Below are 26,369 nucleotides of genomic sequence, written 5' to 3' on the forward strand. Positions count from 1 at the left end.
TTAATGAAAGGGCTACATTTTATGTTTTTACTACACGCATACATTTTCCTACCACACCGTCTTTACTCCTTTTACTTTAATACTCCCTTTTGGGTAAACGAAGTGATTAAAGCTGTATGGGACAAAGCCCCATTAGTGGAAACCACAGAAGAACTCAGTAACAGGAAGGTCTAAAGGAGAATCACTGGTGTATATAACCTAATGTAGTTTGTGTATGATTCAGTTCTGTTCTCTGCAGACTGCAGGCGCGCCTCTTTCTCCAAGGTCACCATGTCTTAGTTAAAACAAAACATTTGTGCTTTGTTTGTCTGTGTGTGTAGGACAGTTTCCACCCAGGCTCGCTGGATTCAAGCACTGACGAAGAAACCTTCTTGGACTTGGCCAAACAGGCAGCACGCTATCACTCCATATCACATGTGCAGGTATTCTATACCTGAAATTGAGTTTATGTACCATCTTCATGTAGAATCTCCTCTAGCCATGCACTTCTGCTTTTGACTCCATATTTTCTGCCTTCAAAGGTAATAAAGTTGGACAGGCCCATTGTGGAGCCATACACCTACTCTGATGGTGAGGTTGTGCATGTTTTGTGTATATGCAAAGAATGCGCCACATTGGCATCTTTAACTTTGAATTTTTTTTTGATCATTTTGTTCCAGCTTTGATCATCCTGACAACTGCAAAAAAGAGAGATGGGAAAGCAAACCTCAATCCACCAATAATTCCAAAAATGAAGCTGGGTAAGTCCTGTCGATGTTTTGTGCGCATTATGACCCTAGTACCAGTATGGAAATGGAAACTTTCATTTTTGGAGTACTTTGAGGCTTGGTTGTTATGGTGGGAGTTTTTTGTATAATTCTCACGCCGGCGACATCCGTAGCAGGAGGCATTTTGTTTTGGGGTTTTGCCGACGGCCGTATCTCAGCACGTTCTAAAAAAACAAGTTGTGTTATTGTAGGGTTGACTATTGGTGCTTTTACAAAATATTAACACAATAAGATCAAAAATCATTAATGTGGACATAAATTACAGATCAGCTGGAAGTATTACAGAGTGCTACAGGAATGAGTCCTTAAACCGGACTGACATGTTCTTTTAAGTTTACACTTAGTTGGTAGCCCTCCTTCGAAGGTTCCTGTCTGGTCTTCAGCGGTGACGCACCAGTCATGATGTCTCTTAAACAGTAACCATTGTTGCAGTATCTGCTCTCCAAACCTGTTTCCTATACCAACTCTGACAATAAATCAGGCTAGAGTAAGTTAAACCAGGTTTATCATTCAGTGAATATAGAAGCACATTGGAATACATGTCGATAAGTGAAAGAAATCCCATTAAGGTCATCCTCATTAAATTAACACTAAATGTGGGATTATATGTTATGAATAAAATCATTCGTTTTTCTCTTGGTTCAATAAAAAGGAAAGAAGTCATAGTAACTTATCAAAGAGAATTAACTTAAACAATTAAAACCAAATGACTGTAGATGATGATGAATCACATTACTGATAAAAAAAACTTTAAGGTACCACTTGCTAGACTCTATGGCTAAAGGTCACAAGATTCATGTTACATAAATGCATATCAGGCATCAAAACCATAATACGCCTGCAAAAGTCTCCACTGTGTCAGCGTCGGTTTGTTGCGTTAACCACAGAGCGCTTTAGGGCCTCGGTCTTTATGACTTCACCTCCTCCGCCTGCTGCTCGGATGGAAGCAAAGGTTTCAGCGTTAGAAGGGTTTATCTGAAAAACTCAGTAGTACCACAGTTTAACAACGTTGCATAATGTTTCCAAGTACTTCTTTACTTCCTTGTAGAGTTCATCAATAAATTAATTCATTGAATTATGAAACTTTAAATTAAATATAGAGGAAGGTTTGGGTGGGGTGTCACCATTGACAGCAAACACCATTGACAGCCATCTGAAACTGGCAGCTCAGGAGAGGAAATCATTTTAATGTTCAAGCTGAAAGAGATATTTATATACTGCTTTGTTTAGAAAAGAAGCCAGCAGAGGATGTGTCACAGTTGGCCACAGTTGGCAAATGGCCATGCAGCCAGCAGCTGCGAGTCTGCCACAACAGGCTATATATATATATATATATATATATATATATATATATATATATACGTAAATAGACTTGTCACTCGTCACATGAATTTTTAATTCATGGATGTTTTTTTTTTTAGTCCCAACAAAAAGACAGAAAAATGCGGACAAGGACCATGTGACAGACAACTGTCAGAAAAACCGCAAGATAACGGAGGAATGTGTGGAAACGACGAAATCTACCGACCTGAGTAAGACGACCCTGAAAAAGGCTTCTGTAGAAGTTGGTGCTGAAGTCACAGATACACACTGTCCAAAAAGGGGAGAAAATGCAAAAGAGGGAGACGACAAAGAGACTCTGACATCAGGTGAAAAAAAATCTGAGAAAAGAAGAGAGGCGTTTTCAGTAACGAGTTCAGAGAAGATAAAGCAAAGTGAGACGTGCCAGGCGATAAAGGAGAAGATGGAAAAGCCTACAGCCAGAAAACCAAGTGGGGAGGCCACAGAAAACAACCAGACCAAGGACAAAAATGAGATTGGAAAAGAGAGGAACAAAAGCAGCAGAGATGTCTTGACACAGAAGAGGGACATCTCACATAAGGAAACCTGTCCTGTGGAGGATGTAAAGCAAGAAATGAGCCATGAAGGGCAGCGGCTCACCTTCAAAGAACCCCAAAACCTGCCGATTAGTGGTACAAAGGAGGTGACCACCACTGACGTTGGAGAAAGAAGAAAACCAAGTCACGCGACAGCAAAGGACAAAGGTATGTAAATGTCACATTTCATTTTTTTGTGAAGATTTTTCTCAGTGTGTCTATAACGATGTCTTATTCTGTGGTTGGTGCAGGGTCGTCTAAGGTGGACCAGCAACAAGCAGATAAATTGTGGCGGTATGTCAAGAGGATGAGCCGAGAGCCTGTTGTTGGTCAGTGCCTTTTTTTTAAAAAAACATTTTACCTCGAAACACAAACGTTGTCAAATTTATATAAATTATTGGGTTGCTTCTTTTAAAATGTTTCTGGAGAGTTGGCTTTTTAACATGGCAATGAATGGAGGAAATCTGCACTTTAAGTTATCGTATTTTGTTTCTGCATAACATTTTACAAATTGTTTTGCATGTTCTTGAGCATCTGAACATGTATAGCCAGAAAAAGATTCATAACTAACTATTAATAGTGAACAATGCGTTTCTAGGCTTAGGTGCACTTTTCGAATGCAATTGTGATGAGCGTGACCCAATCTACCTCTGTGAGTGCTGCTCCCTCAAGATCCCAGAGAAGAACATCATCAGCCATGTTACTGGAGTTGACCACCAGAAGATGTTTCTCATGGTGAGTAAATGTTAAAGTCCGTCTCATATGCCATGTGTACATAGTAAGAATTATTGGTCATTGTAATCCTTCCTTCCCGCCATACTGGCCATGAAGAGGAAAAACAGTCCTCAATCTGAATTCAAAGTTTGCCAAATGTGAATATTGTATAAAGATGGACTTAATGTAGCCAAACATATCCTCTTTTAATACACAGTTTCACATTTTCTCCTAAATGTGGGTATATTTAAGGACATTGAAGTCTTCGTTTTACCACGTTCACAGGCCAGATACAAAATCAGGCCATGGGAGTAACGCATTACATGGAACGACGTTAAGTAATTAGAATACAACAGAAAGGTAACTATTCCTTTACAGTTAGAGAAAAAAAGACTTGGCGATCTATCCTCTTTGTAATCGTCTCAATCCAAAAGTTTAGATCTAGTAATTGACTAAAATGCACAAAATGTTTCCATCCAACAAAATATTCTGCTTCATTTTTAGGGTGATGACGTCGTAAAATGTGATGAAAGATGACAGAATTTGAGCATGCTTCTTTTCTTGTCTTTATTTGCATATATGCTATAGAGGTTATCCAAAAGTAAAGGAAAGTAATCAGAATACATTAGAGCACAGTATTCAAGTTTGATCTAGCTTGTATACCTTTGCTCTAAAGGATGAAGGTGTCATATGCTTATGTATAATCTGCTAAGAGACAGACTTTTTTAAAAAGAAGATGAAATGCTAGCTGAAAAGTTATGAGGGAAACTAAAAGGTCTTAACCTTTTTAAAGGTTTAAAGAGAAGTGAGGGTTAAAGCAACGTGACGAGTCTATTTCCGTATATATATAGCCTGTAGTGGCAGACTCGCAGATCAAAGCAAAGATATTGTGTCAGGGGTAACAGGATAAACACAGAAAAAAAAAAAGATCAAAAACATTTAACATTTATTTCACAGGACATGCTGTTTGTGGCACAGTAGAGACATTTTTTACTTGACGTCAATAATATCATAGCTCATAACCACTACAACACAACAGCTCACATTATTGTCAATATCATTACCCACCACAACTTTTTCTTCTGGTATGTAGTTTCTACCACATTCTGTACATATGCAGTACAAAAGATGTGTGTTTTTATAGTAGTAATGGCTTCCCATGTATGTTTCTGACATTAGGGCTTAAAGAAACTCCCAATTCCACCAGGGAGGCACCCGGGGAAGACAATCGGACACTTTGCTGCTTTGTTTGAACAAGAAAATGGATATGGAGAGGTTCAGGTTTGTTCTAATGGTCACTTCATGAACTAAGATTGAAACATTATTTTTGTTATGCTGGTCCTGGATAATGTTGGAAAAACAAATGAGATAAAGACATCATTCAGTTATACATTTTACTAATTGTTGCTAATGTCTAATGTCCAGGTTGTTGAGCTGGATGAGGAGATTTACAATAGCCTCTCAAAACAAGACTTTGAGTCAGGTAAAAGTACATCCACTTTAATTTTGAGATTGTTTTGTATCTTTTTAGTAGTTTTGATTGAAGCTCATTTGATTCAATCAACCGGGGTATGACAAAGTCAGAACTTTTACTGTACTGTATTTCTTTGTGTATTTCTATCATCCACACAGTCATACAGACTGTGAAAGCACTTCAGGATCAGAAGGACAGTGGACATGAACTCCCTTCAACCTCAGCTCAGTCCAGTTCCCCAACTGTGGACCCCTCAGTCACCCTTCATGCTCAAAATGAGGTCTCTTTTATGAAGAACAACTACCAGGTCAGTCGTTTTGGCATCAACTAGGTTCATAAAATTCATTCAGAAGTCATACTACATGCTAAGCTTATGAAAGGACAGGAAATGCAGCTTTTTGTTTTCTATGGCAGCTGAAAAATGAGCAGTCTGCTAAATATGGTTGTTTGATTTCCTTTAATAGGTGGTAAAGATGGAGATGTATCATTCAGAAGACTCTGAGGCTCAGTCATCCTCAGTAACTACATCCATGTCTATAATGTCTGAAGCCACCTCCAATATTAGAAGAAGTGAGGAAAAAGTTGAAATAATTTCAAACACAACTGTGGGACCGTTAAAAATAGCAACCACCTCCAAAGAGGTGGGGAGATCCGACACTGAAGCAACTCCAGACTCTACTGTAACCACCCCCACCAAATCCATGACGGCCATCTCAAAGTTTACAACCAAATCTTCCAATTCTACTCCAGACACCACCCAAACGATAGCAGCTATCGCCAAACTTAAGGCCGCCACTTCTAGGTGTACTTCAGCTAACACAAAATCGAGAGAAACTGCCTTCAAAGGCACAGCAACTATCTCCATCTGCACTGCAACCACCTCCACCTCGAGTGCAACCATCTCAGGGACGACCTCCACCACAAAACCTGCAACATTGTCTAAAACAATGGAAAGCAGCACTAGAGCTGCAGCTGAATTCAGAGCGGCTTCATATAAAGCCACCACCACCTCGAAAACAGAATCCACAGTGGCTTGTGATGCCGCATCCAGAACTGCACCTGGCTTCAAAACAGAAAACACATCCAAAAATTCTGAGAGTGCATCCAAAATAGTTGATGCATCTCAGATAATGGTGAAAGCTGTTGCAACTGCTAAAGTGACTGAAACATCAGTTGAATGTGAAAATACTGGAGCCCCTGTTAAGACTGCACATATGAAGAATCCAGTGAGGTCAACTGCAGATGTTGCACCTAATACACATAAGAGTAAGGCAGCTGCAGCTCCCCTCCCAACCATGCCCAAAAATCCACCTGCAGAGCCATCACATATCTGGACAAGTGAAAAAACACTAAATGAAAACTCTCCTGAAGTCGGTATGTATTAATATTTATGTGGAAAATCCCTCAGTAAGTCTGTTATCAATTGGTCTGTTTTTGATTTTAATTGGCGGCTTGCATTGTTTCTTTACTTTATAGGCTTAAACCAGCTGATTAAAGTGTCATGTGGACAAAGGAAGCAAGTCTACTGTCGGCTGTGTTCAGTCAGGTTGCTAAAGTCCGAACACACATCCAGCGCTACCCACCAGTTTAACTATGTGGTGTGTGTGTGCTTTATAAGTCTTGTTGTAGAAAATAAAGGAAGCCTGTAAAGCAAGGCAGTGTTACTGATGCTGATGTGTGCTTTTGATGTTCTTACCAGAAAATGAAGTACCCTCAATGGACTTGCAAGCTGCCAGAGCTGGAGAGCAAATTGCATGCGATAGTGACCAACCTGGCTGAGGTTGAGAGAAATGTAGGATCCTTGAATTTCCCGGTGAGCTACTCAAGTCTCCTCGCACATTGAAAATGACCCAAAATTTGCAGTCAATGTGTGGTTGTTAATCTGCTTTAACGTTGTGATGCAGTATGTACAAAAATGACATGTACATGAGAGCATACATCAGTAAAGTAAGATGTCACAGACTTGACAAATGTATTCAACCAAGTAGCTTGGTATGGTTTTTAATTACCATTGTTCGTTTCTTTCTGCTAGACAGTGAGAGTGACGATGGATGTCTACAAAGAGCTCGCTGATCTCTCAGCAGAAAAAGGTAAAGATATCCTAATAACTACCTGAAATTCAAATTCTATGTGACTTATATACTTATTGATCCTGTGAAAATTATAAACCAACCAACTCAGATATTTGATTAATTCCATCTTCACAGTTCGATAAATGGGTGCTCATTCACTTGTACTGCTCGACAGTTGTATTTGTCTGCTTGTATTGTTTGTATTTATTGTTGAAACAAAGGTCATGCTGTCCACTTGGTCATGTTCCTCTTGAAAAATAGTTTTTTTTATCTGAATGAGAGGCTTGCCTGGTTAAATAAAGGATATTAATGCTCTCTCTTTACTTTCAGCTTTAGAAAGACTGAAAGCAATGCTGGCAAAAGGCTTGGGGGTCTCATCCCCCTCCACAGCCAATCCTGTAGAAGTTTTCAAACCCCAAGTTCCCGGTGCCAGTCAATGTGAAGCTTCAAGCACAGACGATGGTAAATTCATGTGTCCTTTCTAGGCACCATGTTTTAAATTGGAAGGTTGCATGCACATACCTGAATGAGCAGAGGTATTTTCTATGTTGTCATTTTTGCTAACTTGAGAAACTCATGATGTGTCATTGTGATGTTAATTAGAAGACCTGTGAACGAGGCACAAGAGTATGGAATTACATCATACCCGTTACTCTTGTCTCTTAGGGATGTACATGCCACAGAATAAAGGACTTTTTCCAGATAGCCAATCAGAGCAGGAGAACAAACATCTGCGCCAGTCACAATTGGTCCAGATCCCAGAGAGATCTGTCATGAAATATTGATTCTCATAAAAGTCACAATTCTTATTTCAGCAATTGAATCCAGTTCAAAAGATGAAGGATCCTTTGCTGTGGGCTGGTTCGACAGAGCTCAGAGCGTGGAGAGTTCAGAGCCTGAAGCCAATGACCAGATTCTACACCAGCAGGATTCATGTTCGATCTTGAATAAAAATGAGCCCATCGCAAATCCTTCAATTCAAGACACAAGCGTTGCAGGTACGTCTGTTGTGTGTCGTACACATTCACCAACAGAAAATCTCTCTCTCTCGGTGGGTGGGTGGGTGTATATTTACAGCTGGACTCACAGTGGATGGCTCTTCAATATCAATATTTTTGTCAATTTAATCCTCTTTTACATGTGTGCTATTTTTGTATTGTTATTGTGTGGAAGGATCTGAGTGCAGACATTTAAATATGCAATATCTCATTTTGTTAGTCCTTGCAATGTTCTTATTGTTGGTATAATTTCCTCTGCATCAACACTCATTTAAACAAATACACAATATCTTTCATTGTTACCTCCCATCAGCCAAAATTGAGAAACCTAAGGGTTGTGCGCCTCCTCTTGCCACTGACGCCCAAACTCCTGATGGATGCAAAGAGACTCCCGAGTGGAGACAACGGCAGGAGAGAAGTCACCCAGAGCTACAGGACACAAGCAGGGTGTTGGAAGGCTCTCAGAAAACATCGCCTGTAACAGTCTTCAACCCGGATCAGCTCTCTTCTGCTGCTACAGTGAATACAGAACCGCAGAACCAACCAAGACCCAGCCAGAGCACAGAACATGTGTCAAAACACTCAGACTCACTTCCAATGATTTTGATAGGTAGGGGTTAAGCATTTATGAATGTGTTTTTTTGCCATTTAGTAAACTCACAATGTTGGCCAGTAGCAGCTCTACAAGTAGCCGGGTTACTGTTAAACTACATTTCTCAGTAGCGTGGTGGTAGCATCACCATTTTCTGAATCAAATAGCTTTCAGTGCCTTAGCTCACAGCTTTTCTTTTCTTAGTTGACTGAAATAAAACAGCTAAGGATCAGACAGTAAGTGACCCGACGACGTGTATGTGTAGCCGACAGAAGCACGTCCATATGACGCTGATGTCACGTACCAATACTTGGGCTGATGCCTACAACGTCTCTGCTGCAATAATGCTGGAAAACAGATGGCAAGCTTGTGTTTACTTGATGAAAAGGTGTCAGAGAATGAGGACGGAAAGGAATTAAGTTGCCACATACAGCCATACACACACTATATATTTTTTTATTACCGTATATCAATATGCTACAGACAGTTTTGTACACTGTATTTGTACAAGGCTGATGGATATTGCTATGTATTTAAGGTGCATGCTTGTCCTTGGATGTTAGAATTGAGTGTGCATTGATAGTTGAATATACATTATATTCATGTTATTTATATTAATTATATCATTTAGTTTATGTATATTTGTATATTAATAGCATTTACTTGGAATGAAGTTGCTTCAATTAAATTGTTGTATGGTTTTCTCAGGGGAAAGCACAAAGGGCTGCAGTCATTTGTCCAGATACTTGGAGGTGACGGGACAAGACCGCGAACCAATCATAGGTGGGTTTGTCCATCCTTACACAGCAAACCCTTTTCACTTGAATTATTTCATTTCTTTTTACAAAAGTATACAACATGTTAAAGATGAAGTTTCGTCACCAGGTATAGGCTTCGTGTGGGAGTGTCGAGGGCCGTCCAGGCCGTCCAGGAACCCATTCTTCCTGTGTGAGAGCTGCAGGGTGATGCTCTCCCATAGTGAGATCTGTAAACACATGGTCAGCGATGACCACCAGTTAAACTTCATAGTGAGTATTGTCTCAATAATGCATTAAGAACCCTTTAAAAAAGTATTCAACATTCGTTCCCACATTTTTGCGTGTGTTTCAGATGAGTCAGTACCCTGAATATCTATACTTCTGGCCGGAAAGCTTTCTGTGCCAATATGTGCCAGGTATGTATCTGGAGCCATGGATGAAATTGGAACTTCTAAAGGGCATCGCCCAGATGGTGTCAGAAGGAGAGCGTTACTACAAGACGGATGCGCAGGTAAACTGCTAGAACCATGTATCAAGCATGTTTTGTCCAAGAAGTAATTTGGACAAGATGTGGTTATTGATGTATTCAAACATATTGTTGTCTTTTTGCTAATCATTGAAATAAATTGTTTAATTTATGGTTGACTTGATATGTTTAAGATTTCACAGTTAAAGTAGCAAAACACAATCCACTCCTCCCTACTTTAGCGTTTCCAAATGGTAATATTGTTGCCGCTGTCGCAGACAACCCAATAGCTTCCCTTTTTCTTTAGAACATACCAATAGCAAAAAATTTAGCAACATATTTAGACCATCAGGGAATAAACAAGAAATATAGTCAAATATCATATTTTGTAATTAATTCCTAATGCTGCTCAGAGTTTTCGCAGTCTACGTCTCTTCTGCCAACAGCATAAAGTCTCTCCCTCTCCTCTTGCACACAGCCAGTCTTTAAAATGCTGCGACAGACACAACCACTAAGCGTTATGCAAACAAATGCGCTTTTACGTCGCTAATATTTTTTTACGAAGCTGAAATGCAAAGGACACACTGCTATTTGTCTTACACAATTACTTTGCGTGTTACACTGTCCTATCTTTCCGCTCCTGTGGATAGTTACCGAAAATAACTTATATTGACTAGCACTATTCTCTTCCTGTTTTGGTTTCTCGATGGTTGATTCACTTCCTTTGTGCCATAAATCAAATGTCCATTTTTCAGGTAGATCATACCAGGTGGCAGACAGAATTGAATAATGAAAACCGTTTACTACATCATAATAAATCAAAGCAAAAAACTTGTACATATTGGAAATACACATCCATTTTGCTAATTGTTGCTCTGTTTGTGTCTTCTCTCACAAAGATTATTCTGCTGCAACTGGAGTTGTATGAATGTATTCGGACTGCACCGTTCAGTGAAGGTAACATTTAGCAAAGTCTACAGTGTGTGGTTCATGGAGGTGTACAGTATTTGGTATCAACTGTGCAATTTGCTTTTTGTAGCTTTAAAAATTGTTAAAAACATCAAGAAAGAGCATAAACTGAGCGTCTCCTGTCAACCCACCTGTACTCCACAACAGAAGGGTGAGTCCCATTAGCCCAGTTCCAGGGTAATTTGTTTCTTGTTCTTATACACCGCTTAGCTTAAGTGACTATTACAGGCATATTATGTGTAAGAGCCATGCGTTTTGGTTTCAGCTGCATGACTCAAACCATGTCAGTGTCTTCCAGAGATCCACGCCTTCCAACCAGGAAAAGAGCAGCTGTTGAATCTATTGAAACATTGATCAGATCTTGCACCAATAACCCCACCCTCAAGGATCCCTTGCCAGCCAAATACAAACCCACATACAATGAGCTGCAGCCTATCGTCCAAGCAACCCCAGAATCAGTCACTGAGTACACCTCTGTCAACCCTGCTGCAACGTCCGTCCCCCTGTTTCCTCAGGACAAAGACACAAGACCTGGATCTGACAAACAAGACATACCTGTAGTGGACAGGACAAAGTTTGCTCACCTAATGGCTCTAGTGAGAGAGAGGAAGTCTGCACTAAATACGTCCATTTGCACGTCCGCTCCAGGTAATGGTGAGACTTCTACCTCCTGCGCTTACAGTTCATCCGAAAGTGGGATGAAAAGTAGATTGGATCAAAAGTCTGTGCAAACTACATCTAAAATTACCAAAAACGGAAGGGATTTAAATTTGAAAATGGTTAAAGTGACACAAATTCCAACCACCGCTTGCGCATTGGAGGAGAAGTTAAACTCATCTCTTGAAGCCAAAGCAGTCGGAACCATGTTACCTTATGCCAGCACTGCTGACCCCAGTGACCCACAACATCAGAGAAGTATAGATGCTCAGACCACCTTTGGAAACACAAGCCAGTCCAACCCTAGCCGGATTAACCGTGTAGTCACCAACAGTAACCCAGGTCACATACCACAGCCACGAGATAACACGGAGAAGGACAGCACTGGGCCCCATCAGTTGCCCATTAACGCCATTGTAACTGTCAGGGCAAACCAGCCCAACCAGCAGTTGATAGGTGGCAGTAATGAAGAGGACCTCACTGAGGGGAACAGGGGAAATTCGGTCACTCACAGTTTCTCCTCCGTTGCAGAAATAAGCCCCAGTGACACTTCAGGAGGATATGGTCAGTACAACCATATGACTTATGTCACCAATGGACAGTCGGGTTATTTTTCTTCTGAAGCTGTTGGAAATTACACAACAGCAGGCGACCTTCCTGTACACATTGGGAGTTCATATCAATGTGAAGGGTTTCCTACAGGGGGGCTCTACTACCTGAGACAGAGTCACCTGGAGCAGGAAGAAAACCGCCAAAGTCTACAATCATTCGGACACAGTTCAGAAACTCCACTGACCCCAGATTGGATGAGGCCGGGAATGCAGCAGCAGCAGCAGCAGCAGCAGCAGCAGCAGCAGCAGCAGCAGCAGCAGCAGCAGCAGCAGCAGCAGCAGTTTTTCGATTACGATTACAGAATTGGTCTAATGCAGAACAGCAACAACATGACAACACAGAACGTTCCTCATGTTTCCCTCAACCCGCCAGGTATTTACCATCCTCCTGCAGCAAACACAGAAGTCATTTACTATCCTCCTGCCGCCAACACTCAAGTCATGTCCCAGGCATCTGCAAACTCCTATTTTGCTTCTGGCGAAGAGTTTTTAACTGTAGCTCCCTCTATGATCAATAGCACTCCTCCATGAAACTACCTGATTATCTATGTAAATAACAAGACCAAGCTATTTCTGCAGTACACCTGTTAAAAACTGCTCTGTTTGTCTAGTAGACATGATTAAGTTTAGATATGTGGAGTCATCAAATTGTGTGTGCGTGCGTGTGTGTGTGTCATTTTAAATAAAGTTAAACAGATATTCTTTTGGAGTTGCAACAAGTTCAGGTTATTTAAACTATTGTTTGCTTTACATATGAATGATGACTTATTAACCTCTTCAAAAAAGCTAGTGTAGCTTGTTTCTGTTTTTTTACCATTTCTAATGTACATTTTTCAGTGGCCTACTGTGATGTTTGAACTTGTTTTATATTCATGTTTTTTCTTTTTTTCTTTTTATAAAATCCAATAAAATCCAGTTATATTAAATGTGAAATAAATTTGTATATTTTTTTTAATTATTTTTTTCTCTTTGACATAACTTGTTTTGTTTTGTGAATGTTTTTTCATACACAGAAATTACTGTAGGAACAAGGATTGCATGTAATGGGTCACTTATAAACATCCAAGAATTGTTTGTGCCATGCACCGAGTACAATGCCCAAAAAACATCTCTACTATTCAAATTAGACCAGGGCACAAATGCACCAAGGGAATTGGGGTGATGAAAACTGTCGATATCATTTTACATAAATTTCAGCAGAATGGGGTTCTAGACCAGGGTACCAAGTTTGCCGTACTGAATTTTTCCATGACTGTTTAAGGTAAAGGTCATGAAACCTCACAGATTTGTATAATTTCTAACCATTCCGGTTTCCCCCAGAGACGTTTTAAAAAAAAACAAAAAAAAACCTAAACCTACATTTCCGAGTCCACCTAGCGGAATGCCGGTAACTTCACAGTTCCTCATTTGGCTGAGGGCGTTGGTGTCAAATAAGATCAAACACATTTTGACAGAAAAAACATTGTCTTTGCAGTTTGCTTCTTTTAATAAAATCAAATACACTCTAAGAAGGTTGGCCGCCTATAGACTTTCTCCCACGCTGACTGAATGACCCTAAACACGCTTGATTAAATGTTGTTTTACACTCTTTCTTAACTGTTGCTGTGTAAGTCCTTTTGTGATTTATGAAGATGAAGCCTTCCCAGATGTATGTCTTGGCAATAGACCAACCTTCTCATTCCTGTATGGTTCTTTATCTTAATCGCCACAGGAAAGCATCTGATTGTAAAGGACTTATGTCCTACTGAAGGATAGGCCCCGACCATGTGGTTGCATTCAGTGTATGAGGATACAAATGTCGAAACCTATAACCTGTGTCCCTGCAGTTATTAGGGTTATTATCCTTGTGTAGCTGCCATTTAAGAGGCACTTATAGAAGATTTGATTCGTTATTGGAAAGGGAACCCATCTCATTGGACTTATTTGCTAAATGGTTCCTTCTTAGTGAAAAAATATCTATTACTACATTTGCATTCATACATGTCAAAGACAGTTATTCTTTCTATAATATTCCAAGTTTTTCATAATTTTTTCCATACTGAAAAACTACTGAAAAAAAAATAATAATATTGGAATATGGATGGTTTTTCAAGGTTTTAACAATTTCCTCCAAATCAAGTCAAGATGTTAATTGGGAATTGGAAGGTCTGACCTATGGATGTAGTATAGTCAAGATACTTTAAGATAATAAATAGATTTGGTGTATTCACTGTTCACCTGTGGTTTTAGGTTATATTCTGTTATGTGTGAATTTTCCTTTTCATGAACAAAAATATCTGTTTTTTGAAGAAATTTCTAAAAAGCCTGGCTTCCCCCTGTCTTTGGGAGACACGCACACAGTTCCTGAATGTTTAATATCAGTGATGGTGGGAGTAGAGGAAGGGAGGAGAGCATTTCTGGGGCATGTTTTGTTTCAAGGTCAGGTGGTCAAGTTTTGACTATCCTCCTCCCCCTGCGTTATTTGCAGAAGCTTCAATGTCATGCAAAAAAATGGTATCAAGGCCAGACCTCTGTTGGAAATTCTTCTACCTGAAAGGGAGAAGAAAGACTCAATTTAAATGCTATGAATCAGGCCTTTATTAAAAAACATTGTTTGCCAATAAGATAAATGCACTAAAATTGTATTGTGAATTTTCCTTACTGTATGTTAAACTTCCCTAATGTAGGTTTAAGGTAACTGAAGACGGGGCTTCACAGGTCAGGTCAACTGTTTGTCTTTCTTCGCCTGCCTCACTCTGCCTCTGATAAGGCTGAGTTGGCTCTGGCAGCTGGTAGGCCAAGGTCAGTTAGAAATCTTCTGTGTTCGGTTTAGACTCAACAGGCTGGCACCTGGTTGGAGACGCTGGATAAGAGAGACTGTACAGAGGCTATGTTGTTGCTAGCACAGCAAAGGTAGATGTATTTCCTTGTTTAGATCTTATATCCAATAGAATCCTCACACATGCCAGGCTGAACTAACCTTATTTGGATATAGCTGAACTTAGCTGGTCTGGGGAGGGTTAAATACTGTGCTCAAGGACACCATCTTCAGAATTGGGTAGCCGTACGCTGTGATTCACACGTGGTGTTTCCCTGTTCTGGTCTAGACTCAGTCACAACGAGTCAAGGAACACTATTGAGAGACCATCATCCCTCCTGAAGACCATGCAAACACAAGTCCTTCATGTAACTGACAACTTTTGACATTGCATGAACAGGAATGTTTTAAGTGTTGTATGTCATTTATTTAAATTACAAAGCCAACATAAACATTTATAAAGACGTACTTGTGTTTCACAACAAAAACTACCGCTTACAAGCGCATTTTAACACATCCATAACAGGGCTAAAGCATTACTGGCCATGTTGTCTGTCTGTCATCGTGATTTTCTACCACCCCTTGCCTTGTTCTGGTCTGACTTCAGGTGTGAAAACAAGATATATAAAACAGCTTAATCAGGTAAAGTAAAGTGGATTTAATCACTGAAACACCAAGAACAACAAAAACGTAGCTATCTTCCCCAAGAATGTTCCTGTGTGAGTCTCTAATACTCACCATTGTCTCACAAACGATGATCAAAGGGTTTCTTTAGTGCCAGATGGTGAGGAACTTAATCCTGAAGCTCCAATTTATGACTGAACTGCTTTCACAGACCATCACCCATCTGATAGTGTAAACACCCACACATTCCAGGGTGCAGCTACTACCTTTATCAGGACCCAGGGACCAATGTGAGGGAGGAAAATATTCTAGGAAAAGGAAGTAAGCAGTGTAAATCACAAGTGTTCTGTTAGACTATATGAATCCTCATTTATTTGTATAGTAATCAGATATACTAAACAATCACAAATCCTCAGAATGAGAGTGCACGTCCTTACACATGAATAATATGAACATTTATAACAAAGAGGTGGTGTTGAGGTTGTAGTATAAAATTTGATATCAAAGGATAAAGGAAGATGTCCAGGTCCGTTGATGCAGTTTCAACAATTTCTTTATTGAATCAATGCATCTGAAGTCATTCTGCGCAGAACGGAGCCCATACAGAGATTCAGCATGGACTGAGGCTCTCAGCCTTCCGTCTGAACTTTATATATCTGTGTTGTGCATCCCCTCAATGTGCAAAACATACACTTTTTGAAATACGTTCCTGAAAACCTAGAATCTTCCATCTGTGTAAACATCACTATAAACAAGGTTGTCATGTCGTATGTTGTTCATGAGTTCACTGCCAGGGCAGCTCCCGAGAACCCAGACTCTCAACATCACACAGCATGCAACAACTTCATGGCCTCAGGGAAGGAATGTCTAAGGCTGAATATAAGTCTGTCTCACAAAGCAAAAAGGTGATTGATTAGCTAAGGTGTGATTTCTCACAGTCCTGTTATATGCTCTTCTCATGATACAACAAAGGTTTCACTAACAGAGATCTGTTAATCAATGTAAAAAAGTTTCTCTCAACTTAGCAGAACTAAGTCAGGATACAAAAAGAGCATATAAAGATTGAATCAAAAAGACAAAAGACTAATACTATTTTCATTCACACATACTACCTGCTGGTAATTGCAATTCCTCAAGACTGGCATGCAACACCTGAGAGGAGACAGCTAGAGAAATCTTTCTACACCTCTACATTTAAGTTACAAGTTGCTCTGCAGATTCTAATAATACAAAATATAATCAATGTATAAATGATGATAAGACTCCATTGATCTCCAGGGAAGAAGGATTTGCATGCTACTACTAGAGTTTAAAAAGAAAGCCCCACCTTTATCAGCTGACATCTGAAATGGGCCATTCAGCATAATGAGTTGATTTTATAACTTTTGTTCTTTTACTTAAACTTCGGAGTACTTCTTCCATCACTGACCTTTACCATCACAACTATATGCTTCACAACTCAATGGATAATATGTGCTCACAGTCAGTGGTGTATAAAGTACCCAAAAGCCATACTTGAGTAAAAGTAAAGATACCTTACTGGGAAATGACTCCAGTAAAAGTGAAAGTCACCTATTAGAATACTACTTGAGTAAAAGTCTTAAAGTATCTGATATGTACTGTACTTAAGTATCAAAAGTAATTTTCTGATATTAAATGTACTTAAGTATTGAAAGTAAAAGTACAAGTAAATGCTGTTAATAAAAAAGCAAAGGGTCAGAATTTTGAGAATTATAAAGTTTATTCTTTTAAGTGCTGTGGCCACCATGACCAAGGACAAGGAGGTACAAACAGAGACAGCAGCCTAACATACACCATGTATAGCTAAACTAGAAGATCAGACACCTGTCTCTTGCACTTGTTTGCAATTGCGCATTAACGTGATTAACCAGTGATTTAACTTGCCTGCTAGGACCACTGATTCACAAACCTGCTTGCTTGCAGTCTGTGTTCCACCACAGTCCCCGACGTGTTATGAGATGGAGTAATGTATAGGTAGCTAGGACTATATGGGGAGTGGGGGGAGGGATAACTGTATGCACAGGGAACAAGATCTGGTAGATGAGTATGCAAGAATGAATGAATGAGACCAGAATTAATGTTGATCGTATGCCTGGTTGGATTGCTATTGCTATTGTTGCATAGGTATGGATGTATGAATGGAGGAGCAGTTTTGGTCAGGATGAATGCTGAGTGTATGGTGTGATTGCTATTTGCACAGGAGTGTGGGAATTTACAGATTGCTATTTTTGCACATGAATGCTTGTTTGCACAATACTATGTACTACAGTTTTTGAGCCTGTCTGTCCAATAGTTTTTACTGATCGTTTTCGTATCTGTGATTTGCCAATACTATGTACAACAATTTTGCACTTGCCCATGTGATGAACTGATTGTATGTTGTATGTTGTATGTTGTTTCATACTGATGTGATGCAGCTATTGCCCAGATCCAAACAAATTTCTCCCCTGGGAGACACAATAAATTGACTTGACGTTGGTCTCATGATTCATTTCTTTTCTAAAGATAGATTTGATTTTGTAGCGAGTAACGAAGGTCTCAGGGGAAATGTATCGGAGTCAAAGTATCAGTTTTCTTTGCAAAATGTAGTGAAGTAAAAGTGAAAGTCAACAGAAATATAAATAGTAAAGTAAAGTACAGATATCCAAAAAAACGACTTAAGTACAGTAACGAAGTATTTCTACTTCGTTACTGTACACCACTGCTCACAGTACAGAAATACCCTTACTACAATAGTTTAAAACCAAAGTTATCCTCCCTAACACACACACACACACACACACACACACACACACACACACACACACACACACACACACACACACACACACACACACACACACACACACACACGCTAGTTCACAGCAAGACCAGTTGCTTTGATTGGACAATGTAGAGGCGTTGCGTCGCTGCTCGCTCCCTCCTGGTACAAACACAAGTCAAACAGTGGATGAGCTGATTCTTTTATCCGCATTGTCCTTGAACGTCACTTCACAGAGTACAGATTTCGGTTCACACCTCGACCTGGCAACAAAGAGACGGTAACTAGCGTTCAAAGGGTAAGTTATGCCTACAAATTAATTACAATTGCTTCAGGGACAAATTGAACTCAAGCGTGTTAGTTTTGGTCGTTTTTTGTTTTTTTTGCTAAACTTACTGACTGGGAATTTCTTGTAGAGAGTTAATTATGTGACAGTGAAACAGTAAAGCTAAGCCACAATAATTAGTTAAGTCGCCAGATAGCTGTTTATTGTTGGCTTTTAGTTCATGTCTTCTTAAATGTTAACCTTTAAACTTTTTAAAAATCATTTTGGCATGACCTTCCCGTCTGTGTGGTGTGATGGTGTCGCAGCGCCATCTAGTGGTCAGTCCATTACACACAGTTTACAGGGTTGGTGGTCCTTTATATGTCAACCAATGCTCATGAGGCATTTTCATTGCCATTCTGTTGCTAGGGAAACAGCTTTGGTCCAAGTTTACTCCCTGTCAGCTATTGCATCAACACACATTGAAACAGGAAATACAAATGCACATGTAGCATGTTTATGTTAAGTTTGAAAGAGGGCTATGTGCACACAACACTGGCTTTAGGTAGAGAAATACATGTTTTCTCATTGTGACTGATAACCCTGGGAACAGATTGTAACAATTGTAACTTTAGTTACTTGTAAATGCTAGTTAACTCACTATGTAAAGGTCAAAAGTGTTGCATACTAAGAAGAAAAGTTTGTAATGTGACCATTTTTTTTTTACAGTTGTAGTTTTATTTTGCAAAAATTGTGGAATACGATAAACTTATGGTAAACTTTAGTAAAGGGAATAGACTTTACATGATATAAGTATTAGTGTATGAAGTTAAATGAAGGGGCTCTACATGGGGACTGATGTGGTAGGGGCGGCTGTGGCGTAGTGGAGAGCAAGGTAGTTCTCCATTCAGATGATCGGTGGTTCAATACCGACAATTCGGCAGTCGACGTGTCCTTGGGCAAGACACTTAACCCCAAGTTGCTCCTGAAGGCTTGCCATCGGTGTGGACTGGATGTTGTATGAATGTTAGTTAGAGTCTGATGGTGGCACCTTGCATGGTAGCCTGTCATCAGTGTGTGAATGGGTGAATGATATGTAATATACTACTGATTGTAAGTCGCTTTGGATAAAAGCGTCTGCTAAATGACTGTAATGTAATGTAATGTAATGATGGAGGCGTCCAGGGGTCTGTGATGGATTTATTTTCATTGCTGACCCTGATTCATCTCATACTCTTTCTTCTCTTACCTTTTTATTATTCAAGTATGTTTCAGGAAGTTTTATATTTTCCTGTCCCGTTCAAATTTTGCTTCACTTTTTCATTCCATTTTAGAGGGAAAACAAAAATAGGCATCTGGACACAAGCGCACTCAAATTTTTATTTACTAACTGTAAACTCCAACTTCATCGGTATGCAGGTGGTGATTCTACATCTGCAGCATGCAGCCGGTTGAAGCACAAAAAGGTAAGTATTTTGCTATCTGCATGTGGGCTACCATGCTAACTCCATTTTTTACCAGCCGTAATGTGGTCTGGGATACATTTACTGTAGCGGGAACCACAGCAGAAGCGGTTTTGAGTACTTTACCACGTGTATACATAACTGTTTGTCTGTCTGTGCAAGATGCTATCACGAAACCTAACAGGTGTGTATTTAAGATCAACATTAGGGCTGAGTTTGAAGATGGGTGTGGGACATGCACAGCGCCTGAAGTTGGGGGGTATGAAGTGAGAAGAGGACGTTGGCCCCCCACTTCCTCCCCTTATGCCGATTTTGGCGTTGAGGCTGTTGTTATCTCAAGATGGTTTCTAGTCTTTTATTAAGGTTGTCTGATGCATTCTCTGTTTGTAGGAGTTTCTACCAAAAGCCAGCTGTTCAATTCTCTGAGGGTGTATCTGAACAACAAGAACAGACTACAACCCATTATCGGTCTGTAGTAACAACTCCCTATTTTGTTTGTATATTGTATGTGTCATGTGTATATTGAAATAATTTGTAATTTTATGTACATTCAGGCCTGGGCAGCATTATAGAATGCGTGAAGACGGGCACACAAAACAGAGAATTGTTATACCTGTGTGAAGTGTGTGTGTGTCGACTTAGTAAAGCTGACATGCGGAACCACATTATGGGAAGCCTCCACAGATACAACTACATTGTAAGTAGTACTGTAAAAGAAGTCATGATGGCAAGTTTTTGTGCTGCCTTAGATTTTAGTTTATTTACAGGTGTTGTTTTTGCTTGACAGAAAGCCTGGCACCCCCACTTAGTGTCTGAATGGAAGGAGAAGTCTGACCTGTCTAAACTGGCCTGGCCACTGATGGAGATGGCCAAAGTTCTTGAGGGAAAAGAGGGACCTGGAGAAGTCCAGGTATGCTGGACTTTTGACTGTGTATGTTTTGGTTTGTAATTCCAAACAGATCTGTGTTTGAGTACTCATATCTCTTTACACCTTCACATTAAGTGGTTAGAGGTTGAAGATGCTGTATACCAGAAGATTGCAACACACAGTGAGAATGCAGGTCAGTGACTATTCACTTGTTAAGAACAGTGGTTCTCTATCCCTCTCCACCCCTTCAATCCCACCCTCAGTTTTCTCATTTCCTGTCTTTTTTGTAAAATTGTTGCTCAGTCTCTTTCTTTTTTTTTAACACAACAGCAGTAACTCTGATAACAATCTTAAAAGATTGGCAGGGCCAGGATGAACCTGAGAGACGTTCAGATACCACTTCACTGGAGAACTATTCCATCCAATCGCAGAGGATTGTATTGCTTTCCCAGAACCAAGAAAGACTGTCCAGGAACTCCCTCAAGACCTCAGCAGAGACAAACCAAACTGTAGCTTTTATCAAGTCAGAAGGCCGGTTAAAGAACACATCACCTCAACCCGCTGTTCTATCGGAGAATGGCAACAGCTTTCTTGACGGCTACACAGGAACCAAGCCTCTTATTGGTGAGCACAGATAAAGAACAGCAACGGGTGCTATAAAATGCAGAAACTTAGTTCAACATGATGAAAAGTACACATTTATAATTGATTGTAGGATATGACATTTCACACTTGCACGATAACCAAAAATAAGTGCACGATGATCCACTGTGAAGATATCAGTAATTCACAGTGGATCATCTGGTGAGAATTCAACTGATGAGTGTTACCGTATAAATTGTGGTTTTGGTTCATTTTAAGGAGTAGTTCAACAATTTGGGAAATATTAATATTCTTGATGAGAAGATCAATACCAACTTCATGTCTGTATGATAAACATGTAGTTTATTAAATCTTATTTCTTGACTTGGACTAGAAACGTACAAGGTTCTCCATTGGTTGCCTGGAAACTGTTCCCAGCCAAGGACTCGTACGGCACAGAGATATTCGGAATATTTTATCCCCCTAAAATGGCAAATTTTAGGATTTACACGTATATAGTTGTATGGATTAAACAAACAAATAAATAAGATATAACGTGTTTTGTTATGAGCTTTAGTGATGCTGGTCGGTGGATTTTGTTACTTTTGTTGAAAGAGCCAAGCTGTAGGTTTCCCGTCTCTGTGCTAAGCCAACCAGCCTGAGGCTACATATGTATTTTACAGTCCTGAGAGTGGTATTGATCATATCTAACTCGTTGCAAGAGCGCAAATCAGTGTATTATCCCAAAAATGTCAAAGTATTGCTTCAAGAGAAGCTGCTCATACATGTTTGCAACAGGTCTTTTCCGCGTGGTTGAATGTAGAAGTGAAGATGGCCACACATGCTGTTTCTTATGTCACTGCTGCCGCATCCGATCCAACAAAAAGGACATCATTGATCACCTAACCACGTCTTCCCATCTCCTGAACTACTTGGTCAGTTTGTTTTGAATCCGCTAATGAAATTATCAAGAGCAATAATACTTTACCATTACACATCCAAAGGCTGTAGAGGACATGCAAGGTTTTAGTTTTAAGTTCCCTGAAAACATCTGTGTTTAGATGGAAATTCATCCTGGGAAGGTGGAGGTAATGATGGCATATAATAATGACCACTATCCGCTTCTCCATTCAATGGCCAAGAAAGTGGAGCAGGAGGAGGGCAGAGGAGAGCTGAAGGTATCACATTTACTTTTAAGTACAGATCCTCCTGCCTCGGTTTTGCTAACATGGTGTAAATGAGTTAATTTGATCTCATCTGTCCATCAAAATGTTTAAACATCTCTCGTTCCCAGGTGATAAACGCACCAGAATCCCTGTGTAGACTACTGACTGGCAAAAGTTACCACTGGTGTGAGTACAAATGCACTCTCATCCACTGTTTTCTTGTTTGGCCATAAACCATTCACCTCTTTAGCTCCAACTCTCTGCTCTTGATGAGTGATTTGGGATGTAAGTACAACATTTAATTGACTCTCTGCTCCCTAACACTATTACAGATTCATTTCTTGAGGTAACGATGTTGTAATACTTGATGCTGTGCATTTAAGTGATGCTCCACAAAGTTCCAAATGTGAAACACTCAACTCCCTCCAGGCTTAAAAGGTGGCTGTTAAAAAAAAAAATGCATGCAGTAATCAACCGAATCCAACCAAAACCACAGCCTCTATTTACCACGATGGAGCAAAGTAGAAACTTTTACAGCCACCTGTTATAGTATAGGGAGGAGTGTGTTTTGAAAGTAATTTATACTTTGAGTTAAACTTATTATCTTGCATTAACAGGTATAAAGATGCTGTGTAATGGTAGGGCTCATACTGACATCCAAAAGCGGAAAATAGCTGTCAAAGGTTTGTGTCTTTTGGAAGCAGCAGTTCACTTAAAGGGGATGAAAAATCTGTTTTGTCTCAATATTTTTGTAATTTCCTGTTATTTTTCAAGTTCTGTGGGTCGAAATTTACACTTTTTCTTTAAGGGCCGAGTGTGATCAAGACTTCAAATGAAGTCATGCTGGGAAAATGTGCTGCGTTGCCGTCACAACGGCCAAAAACTATGACTGCTAAGAGGAAAATGAAGAAAGGGACTACTACTGTGTTCAATGTAAGCCTGCCCATCACCCAAGGTGCAATGCTTCTGGAGAGGATCTCGTTCAGCATGAACAGCCTCCCTGAGTCATCTGCATACCCCCCATCATTCGGCTTAGATCTCACTCCCTTGCCAGAGTCCCAGTCAGAGGGCTGTGAGTTGGACTATGACACCGGACCATTTGAAAGTAACCACGCTGAACACACCTCACAACTTAAGCATGACCTCTATGGTGGAGATGCAGACGCTGGTCAACACATGGAACCAGAAAGAAAAGTCACAGTCACTCCGTATAAGGAGGTGGACGCTTATTTCAATGACAATGAATACTTTAACCAGTCAGAAGACTTAACTGTAACAAAATACCAGAAGGTGTATAGAGAAAATAATTATACCGGACAACACGGTTATCAAGAACGATCAAGTCAGAGGTTTTACTACGAGTATCCAAATGAAGGCCCACAGACACAACATGAATGGAAGTCACCTGCTGTCTCCTACACTCAGGACTTGTCATCTTATAACTCTTACTACGGACGAGAGACGAGCAGCACTGCGCAGTGGAACAATTCAACTTCACCGAGAAATATTGGCACAAGAGATTTAAGCAAAGGACACGAGATGAACTCCGATGTTAGGCAACAGTATTACTACCAACAAGCCCAAAATCAGTCCATGGCACAAGGTCCTTCAGGTCTTCAGACAGGCAGTGCTGGACAGCATGGTTGGTCTGGTGGATTGGCTGCTCATTCAGAAGCTGCTTGGATCAACATTCATCCTTGCTTAGGAGTTCCCCTTGCTCACAGAGGAAGCATTGCATCAGAGCCTACAGTACCGTTGCTTCAGACTGAACAGAGACGATACCCAACATACATGGGAGTTAACCATTGGTGATGATTTGAATGATTTCTGGAAGCTCAGATTGAGAAAATCTGTTTTTGTTTGCATATCCCAAGTTTACTTGTGCTTATGTTGGGTCATCCCACTGAGACGACTGCTGAAGGGACAGGGGTGCCCATGTTATGAAATCACACTCAGACGCTCTGGTTTGGTTTATAATTGTGCCGTGGCATGCTTTTACGTTCCTCTACAATAAATGGGCTCTGTCAGAAATGGGAACCTCCTAAAGGACAGATGTTTTACATGTAGTGATACTACCTTTATAGCCTCTGAGATCAGTATGCAGCTTTGGCCCCTTTCTTTCTCAACATTATTTATATGACAACGTTTAAAAGAAGTGAAACAGATGTGGAACTAAAACCGGATTTGAATGTTTACAACTAAACTGAAATAAGCCTAGATTGTGAGTCTGACATATTGTCCGTCAGACTTAAGGATATTAATGACGATAGCCTATGTTTTTGTTTTTTGAGAATAATAATTCTCAATAATAATTAATATTGTATAGGATCAGAGCAACAACAGAGAAATTCTAAAGGTTTCAGATCAGACTGAGGTTCTGATTCATAGTTGCCACTAAATTGAATAATATGTTTTTAACTACAAACTAATATCTACATTTTCTATTTCTTTTGGACCATTATGCCAATGTGACTACATTATGTACAAGCTGTGTCTAAATAAATCCAAAGAAGAATATACTTGAAAATTCATTAAATGTTTTTTAGCCTACTAAAGGTTTGTGCTTGAATGTGTTTTTCTCAAATTCTTTTGGATGCCCTGGTTTTGCTTCAGTTGACATTGTAAGATTATGTAACATATTAATATACTGTATGTTTAAGTTAGCAGCAGCTACTGCTACGACAATACAATTGTCCAGTTCTGTGCTGCAAAACATGTTTAAGATTAAAAATAAAAAGTTATGAAGGGTGGGAACAGTTAACTGGAGGATGGATTTGATCCTCGGTGTACATGTCCTATGAGGAAAATGTAGGCAATGTAATTTCCTCCTTAGAAATGAGATGGAACCACAAAAAATCTCAATCAAATAAAATAAACCTAACGCTTTTCTGTTAAATTTTTTCAAGCGTTCAATTAACTCACTGGGTAACCCTGATAATGAATATGCTCTGATATTATACCAGCAGCCTGTTATCAAAGAAATACGTGAAACAACCACAACCTTTTAACTACGCCCATTCATATTATATATACCAGTGGTTCTCAACCTTTTTTCAGTGATGTACCCCCTGTGAAATACTTTTTAAGCCAAGTACCCCCTAACCAGCGCAAAGCATTTTTGGTTGAAAAAAAGATGTAATACACAGCTCTCTGCCATCAGTGTCTGATTTATTAAACTGTCAACACTGACGATTGCATTGTTGCATTGAATTCAGTTTATGAACTTACACTTATATTTTATTGAATATTTATTAAATAACTATTTTTAAAGGATTTTTGAATGGATGCTAATTTTAAATATATATTTTTTTAAATCTCACGTACCCCCTGGAGTGCCTTCACGTACCCCCATTTGAGAACCACTGATATATACAGTACCAGTCAAAAGTGTGGACACACCTTCTCATTCAATAGTTTTTCTTTATTTTTATTTTTTCTACATTGTAGATTAATATTGAAGACATCCAAACTATGAAGGAACACATATGGAATGATGTGGTAAACAAACAAGATAAGATAAGATAAGATAATCCTTTATTAGTCCCGCAGCGGGGAAATTTGCAGGCTTACAGCAGCATAGAGTTAAAGTGCACACAAGAGACATAGTAAAGAAAGACAAGATAAAAATAAAAATGAAAAATAAAAAACAAGTATTATAAATAAGCAATAAAAACAGTAGAAAAACACAATAACTGAAATATAATATTTACAGACAGAAAAAAAACTATATTAACTATTATTGCACAGTGTTTTTATTGTCATGTGTCATGCTCAACAAACCAGAATATGTTTTATATTTTACATTCCTCAAAGTAGTTGAATGAGAAGGTGTGTCCACACTTCTGACTGGTGCTGTGTATGAATCGC

The 26,369-nt window shown here is 39.5% G+C and overlaps 2 protein-coding genes across 4 annotated transcripts in view; both read left to right on the forward strand.

The window, feature by feature from the left end:
- The window catches only part of LOC129097110 (uncharacterized), a 28,828-nt gene extending 16,290 nt beyond the window's left edge, over window positions 1-12,538 (forward strand). Inside the window, exons 26-47 of one of the 3 annotated variants that reach the window (XM_054605842.1) lie at window positions 321-422; window positions 522-570; window positions 660-740; window positions 2,189-2,812; window positions 2,896-2,973; window positions 3,243-3,379; window positions 4,538-4,639; window positions 4,784-4,841; window positions 4,991-5,139; window positions 5,297-6,206; window positions 6,309-6,430; window positions 6,532-6,645; window positions 6,865-6,922; window positions 7,235-7,366; window positions 7,720-7,902; window positions 8,216-8,512; window positions 9,203-9,277; window positions 9,380-9,522; window positions 9,605-9,763; window positions 10,618-10,675; window positions 10,758-10,838; window positions 10,986-11,130. In XM_054605842.1, coding sequence (XP_054461817.1) covers window positions 321-422; window positions 522-570; window positions 660-740; window positions 2,189-2,812; window positions 2,896-2,973; window positions 3,243-3,379; window positions 4,538-4,639; window positions 4,784-4,841; window positions 4,991-5,139; window positions 5,297-6,206; window positions 6,309-6,430; window positions 6,532-6,645; window positions 6,865-6,922; window positions 7,235-7,366; window positions 7,720-7,902; window positions 8,216-8,512; window positions 9,203-9,277; window positions 9,380-9,522; window positions 9,605-9,763; window positions 10,618-10,675; window positions 10,758-10,838; window positions 10,986-11,041 — 3,768 coding nt within the window. In that variant the 3' untranslated portion in view covers window positions 11,042-11,130. Of the gene's footprint in view, window positions 1-320; window positions 423-521; window positions 571-659; window positions 741-2,188; window positions 2,813-2,895; window positions 2,974-3,242; window positions 3,380-4,537; window positions 4,640-4,783; window positions 4,842-4,990; window positions 5,140-5,296; window positions 6,207-6,308; window positions 6,431-6,531; window positions 6,646-6,864; window positions 6,923-7,234; window positions 7,367-7,719; window positions 7,903-8,215; window positions 8,513-9,202; window positions 9,278-9,379; window positions 9,523-9,604; window positions 9,764-10,617; window positions 10,676-10,757; window positions 10,839-10,952 lie in introns of all 3 variants that reach the window. The other 2 variants (XM_054605843.1, XM_054605841.1) reach the window with 2 other exon arrangements.
- Window positions 12,539-18,312: 5,774 nt separating this feature from the next.
- si:ch211-199g17.2 (uncharacterized) lies at window positions 18,313-25,546 on the forward strand. The gene is made up of 12 exons (XM_054605364.1): window positions 18,313-18,456; window positions 19,843-19,889; window positions 20,277-20,354; window positions 20,441-20,583; window positions 20,674-20,796; window positions 20,890-20,947; window positions 21,085-21,378; window positions 22,135-22,271; window positions 22,398-22,514; window positions 22,631-22,688; window positions 23,120-23,185; window positions 23,311-25,546. The coding sequence occupies exons 2-12, from the start codon at window positions 19,865-19,867 to the stop codon at window positions 24,312-24,314; spliced, it is 2,103 nt and encodes a 700-aa protein (XP_054461339.1). The 5' UTR covers window positions 18,313-18,456; window positions 19,843-19,864; the 3' UTR covers window positions 24,315-25,546.
- The last annotated feature ends 823 nt before the right edge of the window (window positions 25,547-26,369 follow it).

Source organism: Anoplopoma fimbria, chromosome 10 (assembly GCF_027596085.1).
Source record: "Anoplopoma fimbria isolate UVic2021 breed Golden Eagle Sablefish chromosome 10, Afim_UVic_2022, whole genome shotgun sequence".
NCBI classification, from domain to species: Eukaryota; Metazoa; Chordata; class Actinopteri; order Perciformes; family Anoplopomatidae; genus Anoplopoma; species Anoplopoma fimbria.